The 16,441-nt window shown below is 38.0% G+C and overlaps 2 protein-coding genes across 2 annotated transcripts in view; one reads left to right on the top strand and one right to left on the bottom strand.

The window, feature by feature from the left end:
* The window catches only part of LOC129096846 (ectonucleotide pyrophosphatase/phosphodiesterase family member 2), a 39,371-nt gene extending 35,439 nt beyond the window's left edge, over positions 1 to 3,932 (bottom strand). Inside the window, 1 exon segment of the mRNA XM_054605525.1 lies at positions 3,669 to 3,932. Within this exon segment, the coding sequence (XP_054461500.1) occupies positions 3,669 to 3,686 (18 nt within the window). The 5' untranslated portion in view covers positions 3,687 to 3,932.
* A 9,136-nt stretch (positions 3,933 to 13,068) lies between these two features.
* On the top strand, positions 13,069 to 16,020 carry LOC129096879 (zinc finger protein 771-like). The gene is made up of 2 exons (XM_054605563.1): positions 13,069 to 13,316; positions 14,355 to 16,020. Exons 1-2 carry the CDS (start codon positions 13,127 to 13,129, stop codon positions 15,569 to 15,571), a joined length of 1,407 nt encoding a protein of 468 aa, XP_054461538.1. The 5' UTR covers positions 13,069 to 13,126; the 3' UTR covers positions 15,572 to 16,020.
* Positions 16,021 to 16,441: the final 421 nt, after the last annotated feature.

Here is a 16,441-nt window from a genome sequence, read left to right on the forward strand (position 1 = left end):
AAGAGATGCTAAACAACCAAAAAAGAGTAACAAAACAACCAAGGGATGCAAATCGACATAGAAGAGAACCAAAACAATTACAAAGAGATGCAAAATGACTACAAAGAGAAGCAAAGTGCATGCAAAGAGACGCAGAACAACCAAATAGACACACAAAACGACTACAAAGCACGCACAACAATTACAAAGAGAAGCAAATGACCCTAAAGAGACACAAACCACTACAACGAGATGCAAAACAACTAAAAACAGACGCAAAACAACTATGGGATGCAAATCGACCAAGAAAAGACACAAAGCAATTACAAAGAGATGCAAAATGACCAAGAAGACACACAAAACAACTACAAAGAGACGCATAACAACCAAAAAGACTCACAAAACGACTACGAAGAGATACACAAAGACTACAAAGAGACGCAAAACAACCAAGAAGAACGCAAAAAGTCAGGCAAAAGGACCAAAACTATGTCTCTTAGAATCTGTGGCTCTTGTTTAATACGAATGAGGGGTGGGGCCCCGTTACATGTCTAGGTCCAGGGGGCCCATTGTCTCATAACATGAGTACAGCCTCAGTGTGTTGCTCAAGGACACTTAATGAGTGTATTTACCAAAATAGGGTCTGGAAATATGGTCGCTTTGCTACCTTGATGCCCTTATCAGGAGTTTCCTTTCCTCTCCTCTGAGATACATTCAAGCTCACATCTCACCAAAGGGGTCAGAGGTCAACGGGGAGCCAGGAATAAAAACCCTTGAAAGGTTGAGTGTTGTGTGATTCCACTCCCTGTATATCTCAAAGAGAAACCCCACTGCAGATAAAGGCTCACACAGTGTGCTGCACTGAGCTGATAAAGATGCTCACAGCAGCATCGCTGTGTTTGGATCACGTTAAACTGCTCAACAGAGTCAAACCAGAGACTCAACTGTGGAATAAACATGTGCACATGTATCAAAATGATGGCTTTTTGTCAGAGAAGAACTTTCTTGGTATTGAAGACATGATGAGACGAAGAAACTTGGCTTACAATGAGAAAATAAAAACATTTTGGTTCACAGCAAAACAGCAGAAAATGAAGTTTTTTTAATCTAGCAGAGCCTCACAAAGTAGTGAGTTCTTCATTTAACCACAAACATTCACTTTTTGGAACTTTTTTCCAAAGTTAAGCATTTAATCGAATGGAAAAGACAATCAACAGACGATCTCCAGTGATGAGTCAACAACAGCCTGCTGCTCACACTGATCTCAGTCATATTGCAAAATACGTGAAATCTTACCGAGTATATTTGTCTAAATACTTGTCAAAATATCTCCTAACACTTTGTGATCGGCACAATCAACTACCAATCAAGTGACAATTCAGTGAGATACACCAGGGGACCTTATTTGGGGAAAATATATTCAACGTCGAGAGACAATTTTTAGATCTCGTTTGAATTGTGCAATGAATTACATATTTCGTTTGTCAATTTAAAAGATAATTTTGCAAGTCAAGAAAGTCAAATTTTGTCGTAAAGCTGTTAAAGTATTAAGATGGTGAAAATACGTAATCGGAAAGATGAAACATCAAAAAGTGGAGTAAGTGACGTCTCTCTGAAGCGTACCTGTGTGTTTCCTACCAGAATGTTAAGAATAAAAAGAGTCGCTGGATAAAAACCCATCAGACAAGAAAACGTTAAAATTGCACGCGGAAAATAGCTAAGTTAGCTAGCTAGCTAGCAAGCCAAGGTAACGGCCATGTTGGTGACCTATAGAGAATGTTTCACACAAAACTAAATGAAAACACAACAAACTGAGACCTTCTTGTTGTACAAAATGATCTTTCAAATGACGAACATCAATTGTGTAGTTCATGGTTACTGTACGTATTTCTGCAGAAATAAGGTATCATTGGTCGGCAAGTCAAGTCAATCAGGTCAAAAACTCATTTGAAACAAGGACTTAACCTTCTCACTGTGCTTACGACAAGACCACACAAAGAATATTTAATGAAACCAGACAGCAAGTCAAACTGTAGTCATTCACTTCCATCTTTTCAACTTTATCAAGTAAAAATTAAATCTATAGTTAAAAACGCTCACATTGTGAGTTTTGATAAAAATCAATGTACAGTTGTTAAGACACAACTCTTTTTGCAACCAAGAGAGGAAGAAAACCTCTTACAGACAGACGTTCTAGTTTCTTTACAATTGAAGTCCACAATGAACTTGTTACTTTTGTGCTAAATGCAGAATACAACAAAACACTAAATCTTGAATCCATAAAATAAACACACTGAATGAAGAGCTAGACTTGAGATAGTCTCTTATATGTGAAGTTCAACTTCAGTTCTGATAGTTTGTTAGAAATTAAATTAAAATGTAATTCTTTTTTTGGGGGGGGATTATGTTTTTAGTTGACCACAAGATGATGCAATAACATGTAAAGCACACACAGGTGACAACAATGCAGGTGATCCATATGATGACCATACGAAGTCCAGATTTTCTCATTCAATACAGGGTAGTTTTAAGGGAAATGACCATGCTATCAAGAATTCTTGAAGAAAACTTTTGTTTCTGGCATATCTTCACAGTGAGCACAGACAACATGGAGGAAGGTCTTGGTGAATTCATAATAATCTAGTATAATAATAAAGCAGTTCAATAATACTTTTTTGATGCAAGTTAGGAAAGAACGATCCCAGTCACTTCCACACAGCGAGGCATTCATCTTTTTAATGACCCGCTGTATCAGATAAGTACTCTGAGTCGGATCATCTGGAAACACCAAGTATCAGCATCTGGCCTGAAAAAGTCGGATTGGTGCATCAATGGCAAAGATGCATATATTTGTGAAATAGTGAGAGTAGGACTGGATGAGAGACTTGGACTAGTGTCAGAGTTTGTAAACTGATGTTTTAAAATAGTTTTGCTGTTTTACGCTTCCCCCCATTTACTTCCATTCATCAAGACATGTCTCTTTTTTTTTTTGACTCTTCGTTCACCGTGGAAGTGTAAGAGAAACCGAAATTCATTTAACGTTTAAGGCCTTCTAGATGAGTTCAAATGAAACCACATGGTCTCAATGAGTCATGCTTACTTTGTTTTAAAGGGACACCAGCTGATCGGCTCGACACAGATCACTGCTGAGATGTGAAATACTTTCCCAGCAAGTATACCGCAATCCTATGATCTCTTCTTATAGTACTTTTACTCTGGAAATACCTGTAGAGTTGGCAATACAAGACTATATTACTATTATAAGAGATGTATTCTATTATTGGCATGTTGACATAATTCATTAGAAATGTCTGACATCTTATTTCAGGTGTTTTTTAAATAATTATATGATGATGATGATGATGATGATGATGATGGTGATGATGATGGTGATGGATGACAGATTGACCAAAACAACAGCATCTCCATGATTCCTATGACTCCTGCTCGGCCATGTAATGTCCTCTCTCTTAAGGTAACTGTTCCAGAGCTTGCATTGATGTGAGGCAAAGTGCAGCTTTCTCACTCACAGGTCGATACATCAGGAGGTTTTTCTGGTGTTGATATTCGGGTAAGGAGGAGGAGGAGGGGAGAGAGAAAGAGAGAGAGGGAGAGCTGGAGAAACACTTCTATATGAAAAGAAAAAGAGAGAGACACCAGCTATCATAACTGTCACAGTCTTACCGTACCAAATTTCCAAATAGCATGTTCCAAACAGCGGATCCACCTGGAGCATTCCCCCTGAAAACAAAAAAGAAAGCTCCGAAATGTGTGTCCAGCGTCCGATAGAAGCTGTGTGCGCCTCTGCAGGTCGATGGAGCGGAGCGCAGGGGTCCAACTCTCTCTCTCTCTCTCTCTCTCTCTCTCTCTATGTCTCTCTCTCTCTCTCTCTCTCTCTCTCTCTCTCTCTCTCTCTCTCTCTCTCTCTCTCTCTCTCTCTCCAGTTGTTTGCCTTGCCTATGTGTGTCTCTCTCTCACTCTTGGGCCAATACGCATGAAGTAATGGTGACAGCTGCTCTCTGGTACAAGAGTGCGTCAGGTCGGGGTGACGCTCTGGAGTCCAGCTCAGTCAGAGAGGTGGGGGGGGAGAGAGAGAGAGAGAGAGAGAGAGAGAGAGAGAGAGAGAGAGAGAGAGAGAGAGAGAGAGAGAGAGAGAGAGAGAGAGAGAGAGAGAGACAGAGAGAGAGAGAGAGAGAGAGAGAGAGAGAGAGAGAGAGAGAGAGAGAGAGAGAGAGAGAGAGAGAGAGAGAGAGAGAGAGAGAGAGAGAGAGAGAGAGAGAGAGAGAGAGAGAGAGAGAGAGAGACAGAGAGAGAGAGAGAGAGAGAGACAGACAGAGAGAGAGAGACAGAGAGAGAGAGAGAGAGAGAGAGAGAGCAGAATAGAGCTGCAGCTTTCAGTCAGCCTTACAGGACTGTGCATATGTCATTGGTTTATTTGAGAACTTTATAGGAGTGATAAAGTTATACAAACAGTAAACAATGACCTCTGAGTATTGAAAAGTTGTTCAAGAGCAAAATACAATAGAATCCTTCGACAGTCTAACCCACCATATGTACATCATGTATACACCTAAACAAATATCTTATGTTTTATTACATTTTTTACCATTTTAATGTTTTTTTTGTTAGTTTTCAATGTGTGAAACTTTGTAGGAGTGATACGTTGCACTATAGTTGTGATACGTTTCTTTCTAGGAGTGATACGTTTCTTTATAGGAGTGATACGTTTCTTTATAGGAGTGATATGTTTCTTTATAGGAGTGATATGTTGCTTTATAGGAGTGATATGTTGCTTTATAGGAGTGATACGTTGCTTTATAGGAGTGATATGTTGCTTTATAGGAGTGATAAGGTAATTTATAAGAGTGAGAAGTTACTTTATTGGAGTGATAAGTTACTTCATTGGAGTGAGTGGTGTCTTTATAGGACTGATAGGTTACTTTAAAGTACTGATAAGTTACTTTTTAGGAGTGATACGTTACTTTACAGGAGTGATGAGTTTCTTTATCGGAGTGATACATCACTTTATAAGAGTGATAATTTACTTTATAGGAGTGACACGTTACCTTATAGTACTGATAAGTTACTTTATAGAAGTGTTGAGTTATAAAAACATTTAAAAAACCTGTGAGTATTGAAAAGATGAGATATTATTATACTATTATATTGTGTTTTATTGCATTGTAACCATTTGAATGCCTTTTTATTGTTGGTTTTGTTGCCATTGTGCTGCAATATCGAGGAGCCAAAACAAATAATAAATAATTTGACTCTTGATGTAACAATAAAGGGATCTTGACTCAAAACGTTTCATAACAGAACTGTTTTGGATTCTGGCAGAGAAAAGCTGCAGCACTGGAATGAATCAAAGCGCTGACTCACCAGCTGAAAGAACTACACACTGACTGCTCAGACGCTCTGCGATCCCAAAGTCTTACGCTCAGCATTACATCAGCACACGGTGACTGTAAGCTGACAGTGCAGAAACATAAACAACGTCGTTCATTTTTACGCCATTGTGAGTCTGTTGAGAAGAAATAATAATATAGTCTAGTATTGATAACAAAATGTAGAATCTGCAGCCGTTCTATCAGCAAACAGCTCTTTGTAAAGGAAAGAAACTGTTGAGCAGATAAACTAACGTGTTTGGACTAAATTGTATTTTTTCAAGATATATTTGGGCATTTCTTCGCCGTTTTTAGACTGATGACAGCGTTTACTGGAAACGGGGAGAGAGTGAGAAATATGACTTGGCCAAAAGGTCACAAAGAACTTCTTTTTTGAAAGGTACCATACAAATAAAGTTTATTGTTATCAATAGTATTGTAAATGTTTGTTTTTAATCTGAAATCTGTAGGGGATGTGGGAATGTCAGACAATATGACATCTTCAAAAATAACAGGCGGATTATGAGACAATGGGCCCCTTGATAAAGACATGTAAAAGGCCCCAAAGACACACTTTATCGTTGTTGAGGTGCTTTTTGTTGTTGCTTTGTGTCACTTTGTTGTATGTATGCATCTCTATGTGGTTATGTGTCTCTTTATGGTCATCTTGTGTCTCTTTGTCCTAATTTTCTGTCTGTTTGTCGTCAATTTGTGTCCCTATGTAGTCGATTTATGTTGCTTTGAAGTCATTTTGTGTTTCTATGTAGTTACTTTGTGTCTCTGTGTAGTTGATTTTGTGTCTCTTTGTAGTTACTTTGTGTCTCTTTGTAGTTACTTTGTGTCTCTTATTAGTCATCTTGTGTCCCTATGAAGTTGATTTGTGTCGTTTTGTAGTCACTTTGTGTTTCTTGTAGTCATTTTGTGTCTCTTTGTAGCCATCTTATGTCTCTTTGTAGTTATTTTGTGACTCTTTGTGGTCATTTTGTGTTTGTTGAGATTCATGTCTCTTTGTCATTGTTTTGTGTCTCTATAGCATTTGGTGTCTTTTCTCTTTGTAGTCATTTCTGTCTCTTTGTAGTCCCTGAACCAACAGTAATCCATCCTTGTCAGAAACCAGTTGAACCAGTCAGGACTCAGACTGTTGACCACAATAATGACAGTATGTTAATGAGTCAAAAATACAAAAGAACAATGGAACGAACACAGAAAAGCTTGAGCATTATATAATGTCAGGAGGGCCCCAAATCACTAAACACACCTTGTTAGTTTAACGAGGTGATACTAAACCTTGAAGACACCTGAGGCCCGCGGTGAGCCGACAGCGAGCTGAGCCGTGAGAGAGACATGTGAGCGTCTCACTGTTTTCCTCCACAAACACTGAGACAAAGACGGCCCGCTGTGCACAGAGCTCCTCTGGTGAAAGCCGTCTCTGCAGCAGATAAACACCTCCGCTGCGAGACCAGTATCAGCCGTCGCACCGTGTTTGTCTGCTCTGTGATTTCGGACGAATACCGCAGAAAGCCGCAGCATTACGCTTCTCTTCACAGCGCTGCTATCAAAACACACCGGGGCTTTTGAAAGGCTGCGCTCTGACGGGAACATTTTGTTCATGGGGGTAGTTGATGGGGGGGTGGGGGGGGCACACACATCTCTTCAGCTTTGAAAGTGATCTGTACGTCCACCACCTCGGGGGAAACATCCTCATCTTACAGAGACCACACACATTCATAAACGTTCACATGTGCACGGAGGAAGGGGCTGCATGCACAAAGACTCACACACACACACACACACACACACACACACACACACACACACACACACACACACACACACACACACACACACACACACACACACACACACATGCTGCCCCTGGCACAGATTACCTATCATAAGCCACAAAACAATCTGATTGGCTGACGTGTCACCCATCACCCTGAGGCTGCGCTTAGTCGGCTGATCTTGGCAGGAAGTCAGACTGCAGCTTGAGTTTCAGCACACCTGGACCCGGCCTCCACGGACAGGTACGGGCCGCCGGGCATTCAGCAACATGCACACTCTTTACAGGTAGACACCACAGGTGAATAGGGAGAAAGAACTTCACTTGTGGATATGGCCGAGACAGTTCCCCAGTTGAGTACCTGCATTAAAGTGTAGGATCTGACGACTACAGGGGATGCTCCAGGTCGCAAATACAAAAACTTGAACTGCCTTATCTAGAGCTGTAACTGTACTCTACCTTTTTTTGTTTTACACTTTTTCTGAAATGTTATGTTCAAATTTGCAAATGTGGCATTATCTTATTTCATTTGTACTAATGGCATACATTTCAAGAACAGAAATTGGAACTTTGGATAAAACCAGGATCAAAATGATTGTTTGATTGTTAGAGTCAAAGGTTTTTACAGAGGAGATTCTAGAATATCTCTTTGTGTCGCTACATTAATCAGAAATCTACAGATCAGATAGACAAAGTAGGAAAATAAACTTGTGTTTTCTTTCCACTAGTCTCTGAAAGGAGACGTGTTAAGGAATCAGAATAGACCAAAATCTCTCAATTGATCACTGGACGAAAATGAATGCAGTTACATTTTTTTTATATATATTTGTTTAATTTTAATCCGATGTTTCGTAGTTTTTGGTTTCAATGTCAGCTCAATTTTCTTTTTTTTCTTTTTGTTGTATGTTATTATTTTTATTTTTTCGAAGGAATTGTATGGTTATATAATTTTCAGTTTTTATAAAAGTAAAAGAATTTTAAGAATATTGTGGTCTTGCAACAGGTATTCAATATACATTTGTAAGTAAGACGATGATTTCTATCTCATTTTTTAACTTTCTTCAGCACTAAAACATATTTATTTCAGCATTAGATGTAGACACAAATACACAAAGCATCATTTTGTCATTATGTGTCAGTTAAGCATCAAGATCATTCATCATCTGTATTTTAAAAAGAATAACTATGGTTCGTGTCCAGCTTCTAACAGATCAAAGAGGTCACATTTGCTGCTTTTTCTTTTCCTCTCCATCTATCACGACGATGTAACGTCATCCTGCATCAAAGCCCCGACACCGAGGGGGCTTCAGGCTCCGGAGCCCGAGGACGAGCTTTACTGAGACGTTAAGCTGAGGAGGCCTCCGTCTCCTCCACAGCAGACCCCCGTCACAGAGCTCAGTTCATGTTTCTGATCCTCGCTGAAGAACAGACCGGATGAGCAGCTGCAGCAACGAGTTCCCATGTTAGTCTGGCACATCGTATATTCTCTGGCTTCTAACTCACTATGAAAGTCACCATTTTTATCTTTTAAACAAGTCTTTTGTGTTTTTATTGAGTTGTTTTTATGGTATTTGCTATACTTTATCATGTACACTGAATATTTATATAACAATATTTCAAAAATATCACATTTTACCGATGAAGACAAAGCATATGATACATTTTGTGCACACAATTATCTTGAAAATTGTCATGATGTTTCTAAATTGTCAGTTTTGGCCTCAAAATAATGATAAAAACCTTTTAAAGTTAGCATCATACATATATAGGTTTTTATTTGACATTTTAAATACTATAGAAAAAATAAAAAATTGAGTTTCACATGTATATTAGATAATTATCTGAGTTTATCAATGTCCGCAAAAGTTATGTCAACTATGTTACTAACCATACATCCCCCTGCAACTAAAAAATGTTTTGTCCAAAAACCATGTGACCAGCATCACAGGAAGTCCGTTCCTCTTAATACATTCTGGTGCATATGCTCTCATTTTTTAAAATATTTTATCTGCAATAACACATTGTTAATTAGATTATTAATTGAGCATCAACTATGTTGGGTACATTGTTAAGGTTTACAATTCATGTATGTTTCTAATCCAAATATATGTTGAAATTGAAGGTTAGCCTGACAAATAAAATGACATGTTAGATAATGTGTAAAAATAGGTAAGTTAACCTATTTACTAACTATTAGTACTAAGATACCAAAAGTAGGATCTGGGAAAAACATATTTTCACTTAAAATATTAAAAAAGTAATATTTAAGTATTAAATAGTGGATATATTACCATGAAGAAATATTCTAACTTTAACCAATATTACTTTTGTACTTTAAATGAAATGTTCCCCAAATTACAGAACTGTTGTTGTTTTAACTTGTAAATCAAGAAATGTGTACCTGGACTGAGACCTTTGCTCTCAGTGTCTCTGCTCGCTTTCCAAACCAAATTCCGAGCAATTGAATTTCCCCCGACCTCCATAATATAGATACTATGAGTCAGGCATCCGACGAGCTGAGTGAAGGTCGGGTTGAGACTGTTTCACACACAGACAAACAATTCTTTAACCCTTCAAATTCTGGATGAACCGAATGTGCCAACAATCGATGATTCAGCGTCACTGATCCTCTCCCTCACTACAGACTGAAGCCTTACACTAAGTTTCTAAAGCAGAAACAACCGAAATGCAGAAACAGATTAATAGTTATTAATGAAATTATTTAGAATCTGAGATTGTCATAAAAAAAGGTGGGCACACCATACAAATATTTATACAAAATGATTCAGACATGCAAAGTGATTTGTAATTTCCACCTCTAGGTCGAACTCAATTTCAAAGAAAAGAGGCAAGTGAGGGAGTGAGAGAGGAAGGAGTCAGCAAAGTGGGAGGAATTATCAAGATTAATATGAATATTTTGTTTATATTTCTCTTGTGGACATGGGAAAGTGACAGTTTAAATGCATTTCTCAAGAGATTCATTTGATTTAAACGCAGTTGGATCATCAGAAACGGAATTAAAAAATGTCCAAATATGGTATATTCTTTGTAACCACAAAAATATATATATTTTTTACGATAAAAGGTCCCAAAAAAAGACATTTAAACACCAACATCATAATTCTGTGTCTGTTTCCATGAACAGAAGCCTTTCAAACTGCCTCCTGTTCTGATTAACCTCCATTGTTCACTCTTTCGCTCTTCTTTGGACTGTTTCTCTCTCACACACAATCTGATAAATGTTCAGTGAAATGTTTCTTTAATGACGCTGATTGTTCGGACCAGATTGACCATATACGCTCTGACACAGAGTTTGAAGTTCAGAGCAGGATTGCACTGAAATACATTAACTCTGCTGACATTTGTGCATCGTAATTCAGGAACAGTAATGTACTTTGGACAAAGTTAATATTTGCTTCACTATACTCAAACACACACCCACACATAGACACACACACACACACACACACACACACACACACACACACACACACACACACACACACACACACACACACACACACACACACACACACACACACACACACACACAAACAGCCTGTTCCAATGTTCACATGTGTCAATTAACATAAAGGTCCTATATCACCCACACAGCACAACATTTCTAGAAGGTCTTGATTTTTTTTGCTTCAAGAAAGGTTAAACATTTTCATTAAAAAAAAAAGTATGTGTGTAAAGTCAAAGTTTTTTTGGCACTTTGAGACACTTTTGGATGATGGACACACTTTAGATCCTGGAATTGGAAATGTTTAATCACAGGATCAATCTGATGAAGAGATAATGGTTGTAAAACCTGACCTGTAGAGGATCATTTCACAACTTGTCCTCATTTATTTATTGCGTATTTGCACTCAAGCACCCCTTACTGTGACAACTAAACAATTATACACACACACACAATTATACACACACACACACACACACACACACACACACACACACACACACACACACACACACACACACACACACACACACATATATATACACTAAAAGTTTGACCAGCCCACTTACACACATAGCTTTCACACATTTTGCCCAATTTTTCTGATGAATCTATTATATATATTTAAAATCTGTTATCTTTTCTTTTTGTCATCGACTTCATTTCTTGTTCTACTGCTTGTATTTGATCTTATTATTATAATTTATTGCAGAGTAACTTTTCAGCAAAGCCTTAAGCCTTAACATCATGTCAGCATGTCGAATACAACCGCAGAATCTTCAATCTCTCGGTCGTTGACAACATCTGCATCTTTTCCACGAGCAGATGTTCAACCTTATTTTAGAGAATCCAGAGAGAAAGGAGAAGAAAGTGAATTAGGGTTACAAAAGAAACAGGCTAAACACTGATGCTCCCTGTTGGTGACCACGGGTACTAAAGCTTTACAAAGGGAAACAATATATATTCCAATCTTGTAAAATATACTGATTAGTTGATAATAAATGACATGTGATATTATCATTTTTCTTGTGACTTATATAAACATTTCTCTTTTTCCTTCTTCCAAATGTTTTATTTTTCCTATTTTCACACTATTTTCTGAAAAAGCATCCCTGAATCTAAACAAATGAGATGATAAAGATTTTTAAAAGAAAAACTACTATAATAACTACAATTATATTTGTAGTTCTGGCCTCAAAGTGTCTTTTACAATCAGCAGCAGCGGCAGATTCAAAGGAGAGCGAAGGGAACATTATAAGTATGTTATATATATATATAAGTGTTCAAGGGAGGAAGTGATTGTGTATTTCTGTAAGCCCGACTACACTGGAAAAACGGCTTTAAAAAGAGTGGAGTGGTAACCACGGGTACTAAAGCTTTACAAAGGGGAAACATATATATTCCAATCTTGTAAAATATACTGACTAGTATATAATAAATGACATGTGATATTATCATTTTCTTGTGAAACCTTTCTCTTTTTCCTTCTTCCAAATTTTTTATCTTTCCTATTTTCACACTATTTTTCTGAAAAAAGCGTCCCTGAATCTGAGGAGAAATGAGATGATAAAGATTTTAAAAAGAAAAACAAGACTCATTATATTTGTAGTGGCCAATTGTCCAAAAATCCCAAAACAAACTTAAATCAAAGGGCCACTGACGCACCATGGGTTTGTGGTTTACGCAGGCAAAAGAAGTTATTGTCCAAACAGAATTCCGTGTTGCTGATGATTTATTTGGTCCAACAAAACAAGCAAACAAACAAAAGAACAAAAGAACAAAGGTAATCCTGTCGCTGACTCTCACTATAGGCCCACCCCGGTGCATGCTGGTCCTATACCTGCCTACTCCTAAATGTAAAATAAAAACTCCTAAAAATAAATTACCAAACCCAAAACTAAGTATACTAAACAACAACAAAAATATTATTAAACCAAATGAATGACCATCAATAGAAAAGCTATCTTAATAAATCAAACAATCTAACCTAAATAAGCAAACATCTAGAGTAATTAAACAATATTGCTTATGCATAAAATAACTAAATACTAATATCCTATAAATAGCTCCTACAATATTTGTAAAGTCTCTCTTACACAAGCACCTTAACGATACCCTTTTAATCATAGGGAGACATTCAGGTCTAACCTTTCTCTTTTTCCTTCTTCCAAATTTTTTATCTTTCCTATGTTCACACTATTTTCTGGAAAAAGTGTCCCTGACTCTGAGCAGAAATGAGATGATAAAGATTTAAAAAAGATAAAAAAAGACTCATTATATTTGTAGTTCTGGCCTCAAAGTCTCTCTTTCTCTGATAATGGATATACACTGAGGGAGAATAAAGCCCTGAAGGTGGCAGTGATGAGACATTGTGGATGCAAACTGCCCTAAAATCTCCAGAAGATGAAGAACCAGGTCGCACCGGAACCAAACTGAAGCGGCTTCCTTGGAGGGTAAACGGGGGTTTCGACGGGTGTTTTGTGCAGAATAAGTCTGTGTCGTCGTGTGAAAATGTCCAAAGCACAAATACTGAGATGTTTAGTCAACCAGAGACTCACTGCGGCGGCCGAAGAGATCTGTGTTCTGTTTGAAAGGACGATAGCAGAGTACGAGGAGGAACGCTCTCGTTCAAAAGAGGAGAACGAGCGACAACGGAAACTCCTGGACGCTGTTTTCAACCCGCAGCTCCAGGCCACAGCAGGTCCGTCCACCCCAACTGCTGCTTGCATCTTTGTTCACATTCTGTTCACACTAGAGTAACATGCTTCTGGGTAACCAAACCACATTATGACAGGTTCACATGCAGGGAAACAAGAGGTTCAAATCGATAGGTGTGAGGTCAAAAAGTGATTGAGTATTTCCAGTGGAGTATTAGTACTAAAGATCTGAATACTTCTATCACTACTGTTCACAATGACCTCAAAAGTCATGCATTATTGGTGAAAATAGGTAGCTTTAAGTTAAGTGTAATCATGAGAACGTACTTTAAGTATATTTAAAGCAGGAGCATGTCATATTAAATAATATATGGTTTGGTTATTCTTGCTCAAGTGTCAATGTAAAAGCATGTTTTTTACTGTTGTATTAAGTAAAAGTTCAGTTATTTTTAGATTTTTAATTATGGATTAGTCTGCTGATTATTTTCTTTATTAATCAATTGATTGTTTTGTTTGTAGAAATAGTGAACATTGTGCCTTAATGGCTGATTATTGAGCAAAGTGCTTTCTATGCTGTGACAGTATCTGAGTGGATGAAGAATTAGCACCTGGCTAGTTAGTTTGCTTGTTAATTACACCATGCTTTCATGCTTAAATTATGAAGTAATAAAAAGAGATTATGGCTAAATCTCTGATTCTCAAATTGTCAGCAAAACCTTGCAGCTCAGACCCGCCTCCTTTTGCTCTTCTCCTGATGGGTTTGGTAAGAGTTTGATTGACAGATGGTTCATCCAGTCAGGTGGCAGGTATTTTTTGGGACATACCTGTCCTTTTCCAAACAGTTCCCAGTGACGGTTTCTCAGGTGATTCTGTGAAACAAAACCATCTGATTGGTCGGGTAAAACTTTTTTCTAACTCAACAAAAGGAAATAGTTTGTTTGAGTTTGAATGACATCCAAATACATTTTACAAAATGTGAAAACATTTCTCTCCAAGTTACAGAAAGTGGTGGTATCAGTGATTTTATGTTGACATGAATGAACAGTTTAAGAAGGGTGTATGTATTTCATTACTCTTCACAGATGTCCAGCAGGAGTGGACCTCCAGTCTGAACCAGGAGGATCCAGAGCCCACACACATTAAAGAGGAGCAGGAGGAACTCTGGACATGTCAGGAGGGAGAGCAGCTCCAAGAGCCAGAGGAAGCCGATATCAACTTTTCACTTACTTCCATCACTGTGAAGACTGAAGAAGATGTCGGAGAGAATGCTCAGTCCTCACAGCTTCATGAGAGCCAAGACGAGGAGAAACAAGAGGCAGCACATTTGAAAACAGACGCTGATGAGGAACTCTGTGGCGGATCAGAATCAGCCAGTAACTCGGTTCCAAGTTGTCCTTTTCAACCAGCTACTCATGATGAGAATTCATCCTCCTCTGAATCTGAGACCAATGGCGAGACTTCTTCCTCTTCTGACTCCGAGACCGATGACGAGACTTCTTCCTCCTCTGAATCGGAGACTGATGCCAGTAGTATTGATTGGGATGAGACGGTGGAACCTCAGTCGGGTTCAAACCCTCTGCAAAACAATGACGTACCTGTAAGTCATGATGAATGTAAAACCGGATGTGTGGAAGGAGCTAGAAGTTTGGGCCATGAGGAACATCTGCAGAAACTCTCACCCTTAGGAGTTCATTCAGATAGAAAGCGTTTCAGCTGCCCAGTTTGTAAAACAAGTTTCAGTTCCAGTGCCCATTTGGTGAGACACGTGAGAACCCATACCGGGGAGAAACCGTTCAGCTGTTCAGTTTGTGGAAAGAGATTCGCACTTAATCACCATTTGAGACGACACCTGATTGTCCACACAGGTGAGAAACCATTCAGTTGTTCGCTTTGTAGTAAACAATTCTCACATCATAGTAACCTGAAACAACACTTGACTGTCCACACAAGAGAGAAACCGTTCAGTTGTTCATTTTGTGGCAAAGGATTCTCACATCACAGTAACCTGAAACTACACCTGACTGTCCACACGGGGGAGAAACCATTTAGATGTTCAGTCTGTGGAAGGGGATTTGCACAAAAGGAGCAGTTGAGACAGCACATGGTCGTCCACACGGGAGAGAAACCCTTCAGTTGTTCAGTTTGTGGGAGAGGATTTACACAGCATGGTAGTCTGACACGACACATGAGTGTCCACACAGGGGAGAAACCATTCAGCTGTTCTGTCTGTGGCAGAGAATTCACACAACATGGTAGTCTGAAACGACACTTGACTGGCCACAGGGGAGAAACCGTTTAGCTGTTCAGTTTGTTTTTCTATTACAATTCTACAAAGTATTGCAATTCAATATTGAAATTATTGACCATGTGTAAAAGTGGAATCATACACTTCTTAGGACTTCTACTTTGGTAAATCTTTAAATTGATTCTGTAAAAATGTTTGATTGTCAGCATGTACGTCGTCAAACATGTCCTCAAGTCTGATGTCAGTGTCAGTTTTTTTTTCCCAAGCAAACACCAAAAATATAAAAATGTTCCTCAAAATTTTGTGGTATAATGTTTTTGATTCATAAGGGACACATGTAACATGTTTAATACTCCTTGTGAGTATAAAACAAAATGTTTTTTTTTACATATATTTATTTTGTAAATACTTTGATAACTTGTCCAAGTCTGTGACAAGCTCTGTTCTCTTTATACATCAGAGGAGAACATATTAGACAATAGTTATATAGTTATAGATATTTATATATATATATATATATATATATATATATATATATATAGTTATATAACAATGTAGCAAATTATATTATTACTATCAATACATTTTCAGTTATGCTATATCGCTATGTTTACATATTATGTGTGTGATATATGTATATATATGTATGTATGTGTATATATATATATCTATGTGTGTATATATGTATATATATATGTGTGTGTGTTTACCTACTGCTACAGTAGAAACACCTGACAGATAAATATCTTCATTTGGATAACCGTTCAGTCAAATGTTCAGTTGTTGACCTTTCTCTCCAGTAGGACCACCACTCTGTTTCCGGCGCTAGCACTTAGCTTCAGTAGCTAATGTTGCAGGATAGTTGCAGAGAATGGTAGTTTATATTCTGTTTATATACCATGAACTGGAAAAACGTGATTTAAC

The sequence above is a fragment of the Anoplopoma fimbria genome, chromosome 10 (genome assembly GCF_027596085.1).
Source record: "Anoplopoma fimbria isolate UVic2021 breed Golden Eagle Sablefish chromosome 10, Afim_UVic_2022, whole genome shotgun sequence".
NCBI lineage: Eukaryota > Metazoa > Chordata > Actinopteri > Perciformes > Anoplopomatidae > Anoplopoma > Anoplopoma fimbria.

What these genes read in the sequence shown, in the direction of transcription:
- LOC129096879 (XM_054605563.1), top strand. Translation starts at nt 13,127, where the DNA reads ATGTCCAAAGCACAAATACTGAGATGTTTAGTCAACCAGAGACTCACT. An exon ending in GCAGCTCCAGGCCACAGCAG is followed by an intron (nt 13,317 to 14,354) that starts GTCCGTCCACCC and finishes TACTCTTCACAG; the next exon opens with ATGTCCAGCAGGAGTGGACC.